Source organism: Conger conger, chromosome 13, assembly GCF_963514075.1.
Source record: "Conger conger chromosome 13, fConCon1.1, whole genome shotgun sequence".
NCBI classification, from domain to species: domain Eukaryota; kingdom Metazoa; phylum Chordata; class Actinopteri; order Anguilliformes; family Congridae; genus Conger; species Conger conger.
In genome coordinates, this window is record NC_083772.1 from 22,001,320 (window position 1) to 22,013,700 (window position 12,381).

General features: G+C 39.5%; 1 protein-coding gene across 1 annotated transcript; it reads left to right on the forward strand.

Annotated features, from left to right (window-relative positions):
• Positions 1–4,535: 4,535 nt before the first annotated feature.
• On the forward strand, positions 4,536–5,474 carry LOC133107372 (olfactory receptor 52B2-like). Its single transcript, XM_061216363.1, has one exon. The coding sequence runs from the start codon at positions 4,536–4,538 to the stop codon at positions 5,472–5,474; it is 939 nt and encodes a 312-aa protein (XP_061072347.1).
• Positions 5,475–12,381: the final 6,907 nt, after the last annotated feature.

Consider the following 12,381-nt stretch of genomic DNA (forward strand, 5'->3'; position numbering starts at 1 on the left):
ATATTGTAGTGTTGGTGTAGTTCAGTGACATTTCTGTTTACATTGTGATAGGCTTTACAGAGTGTGGTTTTAGTTCCTATGTTGAAACATAGGAACATTATCTGCCAATCGCCAACCTGATGCACTGTCATGTGTTGTGGAAGTTCTGGGTCGGGACATAAACAATAACCGTGGCTGGTACTCAGTTCGTGGTTCCCGTGTCTGCTCCATTAAATCACATCGAAACAGCAACTGGCACTCCATTCAACTGCAAGTACTCCGGCTTGGAAAGAGAACATTGGTGATTATAAGAATTCCCTCTCCAGTGCTAGGTCTTATTCTTTACTTTTTCAGAACTCTTCACACAGTAAGCACAACAGCACTATGTAGTATGAATGCTTTTTTCATTGCTTTGACACAAGTGGCTGTATGAAGGAGGGGTAGAGGGAGAGGAGTACTCATTTGTGGTGCCATGCAATATATAGATCTAGCGATGATTGCCATGGATGGATCAGGCATGCACAGAGGTCCTATGGTGACATATGGTGTGATGTTGACATGTAGACAACCAGTACAGGGAAACCAGCATTACTGTCTTTTTTCACTGAAAACTACATCCATTTTACGGTATCACCGCACTGGAATTTAGTTTCTCATTTTCATGTGTCATGGCTGTATGCCAATAAAACCTGCACTGCAGCATTTCTATGCCTTGTCCCTGTTGCATGTACTGATACAGGGTGCGCCATTCTGCTTTGTAATGGAAAGTTTATAGACAAGAAAAACAAACCCTGCTACGCTATGAATAATAAAAACAACTAAGTAACACTTTGACTAATTAACACTTTATTAGAATCACCAGCCCTGAACATTGGAAGTTCCTTCTACCTGAATCGGCAGACTCTATCCTCTGCTCGATCCCTCTGATGCCATCCAGCTGCCCAGCCTGGTGCAGGAGGGGAACCAAAAAGAAGAGGGAGAGCCCCCAGAAAGCCCTGGGGTGCCCTAACAGTGATGTGGCGTACTGGCGACCTCTGCTGGCATCGGTGTGGTTAATGCTTGACAAAGCATTTTATTCGCTTACGGCAGCCACTCACAGCAAAGGCTGAGAAAACGCGCTCATCCCAAGAACAGTGCCCGCCCGAAGCCTCATCACGACTATAGTCTTCTGTCCAAGAAATGTACACATTAAATAAGTCACTTTTTCATTCAGATGGATAGGGAATTTAACAAACATGGGGAAATCAATGAATATAAGTGTCCTTGATGAAACTATGATTATAAACATATTTCACTGGACAAGATGAATGCATACATTCATAGTATTATGTCCAAAATTTGAAACAAAGCAAATGTATATATATTTTTATTTTTATTTTATTCAGATGGATAGGACATGAACTTTTAAACAAGTAAACAGTAAATATGTTTTGGCATTCTGGCGTCCTCTGCTGGTATCATCTGGTAAATGCATGAGAAAACATGTGCCCAAGCGTATTCACGGATCTTCTAGTTGATAATCCATCCATCCATCCATCCATTATCTTAACCCGCTTATCCTGAACAGGGTCGCAGGGGGGCTGGAGCCTATCCCAGCATACATTGGGCGAAAGGCAGGAATACACCCTGGACAGGTCGCCAGTCCATCGCAGGGCACACACACCATTCACTCACACACTCATACCTATGGGCAATTTAGACTCTCCAATCAGCCTAACCTGCATGTCTTTGGACTGTGGGAGGAAACCGGAGTACCCGGAGGAAACCCACGCAGACACGGGGAGAACATGCAAACTCCGCACAGAGAGGCCCCGGCCGACGGGGATTCGAACCCAGGACCACCTTGCTGTGAGGCGGCAGTGCTACCCACTGCACCATCCGTGCCGCCCTAGTTGATAATCCTATGATTAAATATTTGTTTGAAATATTTTAAGATATAAATGTGAACATTGTGAATGTGAAATATTGGAGATACAAGCTTTTGATTTTTTGTGATTCACCAATATTTATTTTACCATAACAGAGAAAGGAGGATTGCCAATATTTCACATTTGTATCTTAAAATATTTCATTAAAATATTTAATAAATATTTAATCATAGGTATGATTAGGATAAACTTGATAATGAATTAGCCATTAACAAATACCTTAACTATTTATTTCATTCCAGTATGAATTGGCATTAACTTATGGAGTTGTCAACTTGAATTAATGATGTATAAATACATGACCACAGCTGTACAGATTAACTTCTCAGTAGTTAGTTAAAAACTACATTAGCTAATGCCAATTTCATATAATCTTATTGTGAAGTGTTACCCACTTATAACACATAATTCTCAAATATAGAACAATAAATATATTAAGAATATGCTCCCTTCTCCATAACACACTCTTCTCCCTCTTTCTTCTCTTTGACATTTTGGATGAACCATGAGCAGGAGCTTATACAATATTAATGAAACATCATAATATTTATGGATTTCTGCCTTAAAGCTCCATATCATAGATAAGACTTAAGACTGAAATAAAGAATAAGAGCCCTTTATTTAAGTTATTTCAGAGGCCCTGGCCTCGAATACTGTAAAATGTATTGTGATGAGAGCACAGTGCCACTAGGTGGCGGTGTTACTTAACTGTAGTATAGCTTGATCTTTGAACAAACAAACGGTAGTTTAACAATGCAACCGAACACAACTGCAGCACATTTACATAGGCGTGAGCACATCCTTTAAATGGTCTATCTTAATAACCCTTACGGAAAAATTAAAAAATAATGAAATGAAAAATAATCACATAATGAAAAATTCCCTCACACACGTAAGGTAACAGCATTGTTTATGTACTTTTCACATTGTCTGCATACAATACATTCTGAAATGGCATACTGTACATAAAACATAAATTGCATACATGGCCTTGTATTAGGTTTGATGGGTTTTTTTTATTAAGAAAAACTATTGAACCCCCCCCCCCCCATGCTGTGATATACTGTACAGAATTGGCATACTCAGGGAGAAAGTTATTTTCAACGAAACCATACACAACAAAGTCTGTGGTTGTTCATGAATAAGTGTGTCATTATAGTTGAAAAGTGATGTTGCTACTGAGTCCCACTCTGGTCTCATTGTATCAAGGTAAGCTGTGGCGGATATCAAGAAATCTCAGCAAACAGTTCTGCTTTAAAAAATAATGACAATATAAAAAAATACTATAAAGAGCAGTAAACGGTTAAAAAATAAATCGAATCAATATTAATTGTAACCAACCTTTGCCTAAAAAACTGCATTATATAAAAACTGCATTCTCTTACATTATATGTAATTTGGCATATGCTTTTCTCCAAAGCGACTTACAGTTAGACTAAGCAGGAGACAGTCCTCCACTAGAGCAACGCAGGGTTAAGGATCTTATTGTGGCTACACAGGGATCGATCCACCAACCTTGCGGGTCCCAGTCATGTACCTTAACCACTACACTACATGCGGCTCCTAAATTACGCTTACATTACTATCCTGCAGTCTTAAAAGAAAATTGGCTGGTGGGTTGTTCCAAACATATTAGAGAACTTTCCACAGTTCTTTTGCAGACTTTGGCTGTCTCGCTTCCTTCTGGCTCTCCAGCTTATGCCAGACAGCCTCAATCAAGTGTTTATCTGAAAAGATAATATATTGAGCAATAGACCACTTAACGAAATACAAAAAATGATATAACATTACATTTTTTGGAAAATGAATGTTTGCAAATTTGCTCTTTTCTACTCACACATTAATGTGAACTAAGGCCTAGGAACCAAACGGCTGGCTCGGCCCTTTGACTTGACTTGCAGAAAGCATGGCGATTTACTGTAAAATAAATCAACAACACAGGCAAATGGACAAAGAATGCTACAAACATTGCATGCTGAATAGGCCGTATTGGGCAGATTCAGAACATGTTTTTTAAACGTTAGTACTTAATTTAAATATACTTTATGTAAACCTTAACCACATCTTAATACATGGGTAATACAGAACTGATTCCATGTTCACACAAACATAATTGGCTATGCAAGATCATGCTACACTGTTACACTTTGTATTATTAAAGACAAATTAAAACAATCGGGTTCAATCGGTGCACTGTTTTTGTTCACTGCAATGTTGAAACAGCTAATCATGCTTCTTGAGATTATTGGTATATGGTGTAATTTCTCCTCCCAGCATGATGTGATTAATCCTTGAGGAGAGGTGCTCCCTTGGACAATGTTAAACATAGAAACCCTGCAGCCCAATGTCCAACAGCATGCTGAGAAGTATATAAATCTGAGCAGTCTGCTTCCCAACAGGGAGAGGAGGAGATCTGCCATGGTAAGAGTAGACTGTAAAGTACAATACAGGAATTATGTGTACTGTAACCTGTCAAGATAAGTATTTTTATTTTACAAATATAAAATTCACTTAATCTGTTGAATTATGAATTATGTGTTTCTAATTAGTTTAAAACCTTCATAAGGTTTGTGTTGATATATTAATATATTAATGATTTCTCCCCCACAGGAAACCCAAACCATGAAAATGAACCAGTCCTCTTTGAATGCCACTTTGATATTCACTTCGTATGGATCCTTTCACCCACTTAATTACTTTTTCTTTGCTCTCACTCTTATTTTCTACCTCCTCTCAGTTTGTTCTAATGTTTTTCTGATGCTGGTTATCTGTTTTGAATCCAGCCTACACAAACCCATGTACATTTTGTTGTTTAACTTGGCAATAAATGGACTACTGGGGAGTTCTGCTGTCTGGCCAAAAATCATGGATATTCTTTATTCAAACACCAAGGAAATTTCTCAACAGGCTTGTCTTCTTCAGGTGTTTTGGGTTAATGTCTATGCGACGTGTGTGTACACCACTTTGACGGCGATGGCCTATGACCGATACGTCTCCATTTGCAAGCCTTTGCAGTACCACACCATCATGACAGCCAGTAAAGTGAAACAGCTGCTGCTTCTAGTAAACGTTATTCCTGCATGCGTTATTGCCTTACAAATATACCTGACGTCAAGGCTCCCATTGTGCAAATACACCATTGACAAGATGTTCTGTGATAACCTGACAATTGTTAACCTCTCATGCATAAGGAGCACTATTGTTAACCTGTATGGCCTGTGTGTCATTATAGGTCTAATTCTCTTACCTATAATTATTGTACTGGTCTCCTATGTCATGATCTTAACTGTGTGCTTAAAAACCTCTAAGGATGCACAAAAGAAAGCTCTCAGCACTTGTTCTCCTCATTTAATCACCTTCATCAATTTCTCCTTGGCTTCTCTTTTCAATGTCATTTACAACAGGGTTCACAGCAGTCGGCCGTCTGGAATTAACATATTTTTTTCGCTGCACTTCGTTATGGTGCCTCCTCTATTACATCCCATCGTCTACGGGATACGGACCCAGGAGATCAGGAGATCCATTGCCAGAATATTGAGGAAAAGAGATTTGTGCATGGTTGTGTGAGGTCTGAATTTCCCATCCTGGCAGTGGCATGCAGCCCTGCGTCAAACATGTTTGGAAACTTGAAAAGTGTTTCGGTAAAGGTGATGGTGAAATGTGGTTTTAGTAGATTTTTCATCAAAACAAGTAATCATCTGTGAACCATGGTGAAAATGTACACTTCTTTTAAATTTGGTATTGTGTGGTCAAAGCTGTCCTTACCTGCCAGCTGTACAGAAAGTGATTGAAGGTCATTTAAAGCAGTGCCTTTTAAAGAAGACAAACAGTATTTCTGTCCTGAGCCAATAAGAAGACCAGACTTCATGAATACATTGGAGAGTGCATATTGGTGAATGACATACAGTATGTGGTCTCTGGGCTGCACTGCATGAAATAAATATTTTATAAAGAATGAATAGTTTTGTTGATTATATATGATTGTATGTGGTGTGGCTGAAGAAATATGTAAGTATGAGGGAGAGAGGGAGAGAGAGATAGAGAGACTTTTAAAAGACAGGAGAGAAAAAAAACTGAAAATCAGAAAAAAACAAACAAAAAAGTCATGGAGCAGTCACAGCAAAGTGGTTTCATTGAAAACTGAAAAGTGGAAGAAGTCAGAGTTTAACAAGATTTTTAATAACCAATAATATCATAAATATGCTGTACTGTAGAACCCTGTTTAACCAAACTAACTTCCAACTATTTTAGGAAAGCGATGCAGACTATGCGACAGGGGAATTCCCCTGCACAATAAACGTTGATTTTTCAATTTCCCGATTGGATCAAGCGATTGTCTAAACTTAATTTCTGCTTGCATTGGAGATTCTTGATTTGCAAGAGATTTGTGCCCTATTTTCTGATTTATTCCTGGAGACCCCAGGAACGCCTGGGAGAGCTCAGATATCCGTTATAGTGTTGGATATTTTGATGTTTCATTTAAGTCAAAATCTTGGTTCATATAAATGGGGTTCTGCTCTATATTATAAAGCACTTGTGTTTCTGATACTGATACAACAAATAATGATATATCAGCCTCACAGTAACAGTACCGTAAATTTATAATCCACCCAGTCAGGTTCATAGTAACCATAATAACCTCACAAAACAGAGGCCAAAAAGGACCCATAGAAAGGGTATTAGTACAGAAAGGATTAGGCTCTGTAAGGCAGACTGGCTGTAATACCCTTTAATAATTGCACTTTTACATACTGTCAGTGAGCAGGTGAAGTGGACTTCCTCTTTGGTGGTGCCATAAAGTTTACAACCTCCCACACCAACACATGTTGCTAATTCCAGTGGGCCACAGTCCTCTCTCTGCACCTTTTTAGACTGCAGGAAGGGTTGACAAGGGAACATCTGTTCTCTTGCAGTCACATTTCTCTCTGGGCTCAGACACTAAAATGCATAAAGCATGGGATGTTTCATGAGAAAGCAGGTTCAGGTTATATTCATCTTAACCCGCTTATCCTGAACAGGGTCGCAGGGGGGCTGGAGCCTATCCCAGCATACATTGGGCGAAAGGCAGGAATACACCTTGGACAGGTCGCCAGTCCATCACAGGGCACACACACACCATTCACTCACACACTCATACCTATGGGCAATTTAGACTCTCCAATCAGCCTGACCTGCATGTCTTTGGACTGTGGGAGGAAACCGGAGTACCCGGAGGAAACCCACGCAGACACGGGGAGAACATGAAGAAGTGAAAGCTGAAGTGTATTCGACATTAACCCTCTATATCTGGATTGAAATAGTGATTACTGATTCAATTTTTCAAATATCAAGTCTGAGACTCTATATTTCATTAGAAACCAAGTGAAAAGCAGCGGATGATCTTCATACTTTGAGATTTCTGGTGGATACTATCTCGGCCTGCTTTGTCTGCTGAAGCCTGGGGATTTCCTAGCAGAGAACCTCGGCACACCATGCCACCCAAGAAGGACCAAAGCAGCAACCAAAGTAATGGAGAGGAGTTGGTGTCGCTCTCACAGGTACGAGATCTAATGAGTCAACAAAAGGATCTGTTCATGCAACTTCTGCAGCAGCAAGAGAGCAACTTTAAGACTGTTGTGGAATTATTTGTGAATAATGTGAACACTCGGATTGACAAACTGACCAGGGAGACACAGGAGCTGAGGAGCAGCCTACAATTCTCCCAGAAGGATATTGATGATCTAAAAAAGAAAAATGAGAATCTTGAGTCAGAGAGAACAATTGCTTGTGCTGAAACCAAAACAATACATGGCAAATTGGCAGAGATGACTGAGAAAGCGGACTACTTGGAGGGTCAAACAAGAAGGAATAACCTTGTCATGGACGGCATTCCTGAGGCACAGAATGAAAGCTGGAGGTCAGGAGCTGGAGCTAGGGACTAGTTCTCTGGCCTCCTTAACTTAAGCTCATAGGACTGAACTGAATTTTTTATGGATAGTAGGCCCATTGATGATAAGCATCTCCTTCCTGTTTCAAAGGGTCTTGTTATAGCCCATTTGAATGTCTGTAGCATCAGAAATAAGGTACATGAACTGAACTATCTGATTACAGAAAACACCATTCATGTCTTGGCCGTATCAGAGACCCATCTGGATGCTACTGTTCTTGACACAGAGATTTCCATTGATGGCTATAATATTTTTAGAAGGGACAGGAATAAACATGGGGGTGGTGTAGCATTATATATTAGGAATAACCTTCCGACAACACTGTGCGCTGAGTTTATCTCAGATACTTTAGAATCTCTATGGGTTAAAGTGCATCTTCCTCACCTTAAGCCGGTGCTGATAGGCTGCTGCTATAGACCACCTGGGACTGATGTGCAATACCTGAATGATTTATGTGTATTAATTGACAGAGTTACAGATGTGAATGGTGATATTTTTTTACTTGGGGATATGAACATAGACTGGTTCGCGAATCAATGTCCAATGAAACAAAAGATAGTATCATTAATCGATGCTTGCAATCTGTCTCAGATGATCTCTCAACCAACCAGAGTCTTTACTAACAGTGCTGGCAATACCTCTGCCACTTGCATAGACCATATTCACACAAATATTCCTGAATGCTGCACTAAACCAGTTTCTCGATCTGTGGGTTTTAGTGACCATAATATTATATCAATTACCAGGAAAACTAAAATTCCTAAATGTAAGGTCAATATAGTACATAAAAGGATGTTCAAGAAATTCATTCCTGAAAGTTTTTTGGCAGAGGTTGGTGATGTTGACTGGACTGATGTGTATTCTACTGAGGAGCCTGAATCCTCTTTAAATATATTTATGGAACGCTTTATGAAGGTTGTTGATAAGCATGCACCTATAAGAAAGTGTATTGTAAAAGCGAGACCAGCTCCATGGCTGAATGAGACTCTAAAAAGCCTCATGAAGGAGAGAGATGAAGCCAAATCTACATTAGTAAAGTCTGAATTAGTGGAGGACAGATTAATGTACTGTCAACTGAGAAATCAGGTTACAAAACTAAATAGATTGATGAAAAAAGAATATTACGTGCAAATAATAAACGCTGTAAAGCAAGATGGAAAGGAGCTCTGGAAAACCCTTAATGAAATAATGGGGAGAAGGACAACTGGTGGGGCTTCATATATCGAATCAGAGGGCAGGTTTCTGACCAAACCATCTGATATAGCAAATTATTTGAATGATTTCTTCATAAATAAGGTCTATGCACTAAGGCAAAATATGGACAATACTGATTCAGATTATTTAAAGCTCATAAACAATAATGTGATGTTAGACAAGAGTTGCACTTTCCAGTTTAATAGTGTGGAGGAGCAGGATGTAAGGAAGTTGTTGAAGTCCCTGCCTGAACACAGCTCAGTGGGCATCGACATGCTGGACAGTAAATTACTTCGCCTGGCAGCTGACTATGTTTACTGTCCGCTATGTCATATATTAAATGCATGTTTATTGAAAGGTGTTTTTCCCACCATCTGGAAAGAAGGTAAAATAATTCCCTTACCTAAAGATGGCAGACTAGCACTTACTGGGAAGAACAGTAGACCTATCACTATTCTCCCAGTTCTTAGTAAACTGATGGAGAGAATAGTCCACTCACAAATACAGGAATACTTTAACTGTAACGGCTTGAACCCTGATTTCCAACATGCTTACAGACATAACCATTCAACTTGTACTGCAATTACAGTAATGACAGATGACTGGCTCAAGGAAATGGATAATTCAAAGATGACTGGTGCAGTATTACTTGACTTCAGTGCGGCATTCGATGTCATAGATCACAATCTACTCATCGGTAAACTAGAATGCTATGGATTTAGTCCAACAGCCATCCAATTTATGAAGAGTTATCTAACAAGTAGGACACAACGGGTTTATTACACTGGCAGCTGGTCTCACTCTAAGGTCTTGGACTGTGGGGTCCCGCAAGGGAGCTGCCTGGGACCACTTTTATACGCCATTTTCACTAACGATTTACCATCAGTTTTGTGTAAAGCTACTGTACAAATGTATGCTGATGATTCCACATTGTATTATGCTGCAAAAACTGTCAGTGAACTGGACAATGTTTTATCTGCTGAGTTAAATATGGTTTTTGAATGGATAAAACAAAATAAGTTGGTACTGAACATCTCAAAAACCAAATCAATTATCTTGGGATCGAGTCATAAACTGTCATCTTCACCAAGGATGACTCTGAACTTGGCTGGAGAACCTATAGAACTGGTGGATAAAGTAAAATTACTGGGCATAATAATAGATAGTCAGCTTTCGTGGGCAGAACACATTAATACCATAGTGAGGAAGATGGGTTGTGGTATCTCCATGGTGAAGAAATGTATTTCTTATGTCCCTAGACACATCGTGGGACAGGTGACTAAATCTTTAATTTTATGTCACCTGGATTATTGTGCACCTGTATGGTCATCTGCATCTAAAGGTCAACTAAAGAAATTACAAACTGCCCAGAATAGAGCTGCCAGGTTAATATTACATTGTCCCATAAAAACAAACATTATCAGTATGCACAGTCAACTCTCATGGTTAACAGAAGAAAACAGGCTGGTTTTCAATACTACTACATTTTTCAGAAATACAGTCTTTTCCTCTCAACCCGTTTTCTTATGTAACCAAATTGTCAGGTGTAATCAGGTTCATTCTCATTTTACCAGGTCAGCTGATAATGGCCAGATGATGTTACCACACCCAAAATCAAGTGCTTTAAAGAGAACAGTTATTTATCGTGCCATCAGTCATTGGAATAATTGCCCACTGAATATACGTGAACTGAAGAGTAAAGTATCTTTCAAGTACCATCTGAGAATGCACTTTTTAAATTTGTGAGTAGGGAATGGACATATTCATTGTATCAATGTAATAATGAATGGAATGCTGTAATAATTTATTCTGAATCTTTTCTGATGATGTGTATAATGATGTCAATGTGTACAATGTTTTTAGTTTATCATTGTTAAGTGATTCTAATTTGTTTTGAATTTCTTTTTTATGTGGACCCCAGGAAGACTAGCTCGTCCCATTTTGGTGACAGCTAATGGGGATCCTTTTAACAATAAACAATAAACAATGCAAACACCGCACAGAGAGGCCCCGGTCGACAGGGATTCGAAGCCAGGACCTCCTTGCTGTGAGGCGGCAGTGCTACCCACTGCACCATCCGTGCCGCCTCAGGTTATATTCATGTTTAGCATAATTTTGCTGGTCCAATGCTCTAATTTCCACATCAGTATACAGAAAACTGTAGAAACCTGCCCTTGTGAAGCCACCTGTCTCCATCCCTTGACCAGCACCAACGACCTAAATCCAAAATTACTAAATTTGGACCATTTTTATATGGAGATCAAAGGCCTGGTTTGGGCTCATAAGCAGGCGAAACCAAGTAATCAGTTTTTTCTGTAGCCAAACTTCCACCCACATTAGTGCATGTCATTTGGGTTAATATGTTCTTATGATAGTAAAGTTGTAATGCTTTTATTTATTGTTTAATTTGGAATGTAATTGCCTTTAAGTAACGTGCCCGGCAAATAAATTGTTCAAATCTGTGTGGTTTCGCTTACTGAACACTCTCTGTTCTAGCTACAGGTAATGCATGGACACCCCCACTCATGTGGGGTGACTCAAATAAGGCTTAGATTTTCTAGTCACTCAAAGCGCTTTACAGTGATGAGGGGGAAGCTCGCCTCAACCACCATCAAAGTGTAGCACCCACCTGGGTGAGCTGACCATTTTTTCGTTCTTCGCCACACTATAGTACTATGTGTCCGTCACAAGACGATGACCAAGCCCTTATAACTAGGCACGTGCAGTCTCTTGGTTTTACCAACAGTACACCAAAGCACCCAGGAACTGTTTGAGTCTCCATCACATTAAATATTTATTTATTTAGCCATCATAAAATGGCTAGACTACGCAAGTGAAGAGGAGGCATGGGGTAGCTACGCCATTTTTGCTTGCCTTCATCTCTAGCACATGAAGAGCAATGTCAAAATCTTTCTTGTGTTCTCATTAGATAGCTAGCAACCAAAGTAGTTATCATAAAAACCATGGTTTATAAAAGTAAGCTGTAGGCTACTGTGCACTGCAAAGCTTTAACCAGTTAACTTAAGTTAATATGTCCGTTCCCAAAGTATAGTTAGCTGTTTTTTTTAAACATCCTTGGGGTATTGTACATATAGCTTAATTTAGAAATTAGCCAGTACAGCATTGGCTGTTCACGTGAAAAGGAATCTTGCATGGTGTGTTGCCTGCCTGGTGCATGTGGACACGTTCCTGACCAATGACATAGGTAAGGGCAGGTTTCAGATTGTGCACAACAAATTTGTGTAATTAGCTGAAAAGATTAAGAGCAGAACCTCCACGGTAGTCTTCTCTGGAAATCTACTTGTACCATGTGAAAGCAGAGGCAATGTTGTAGGAAAGAGGGCTACAGGTTT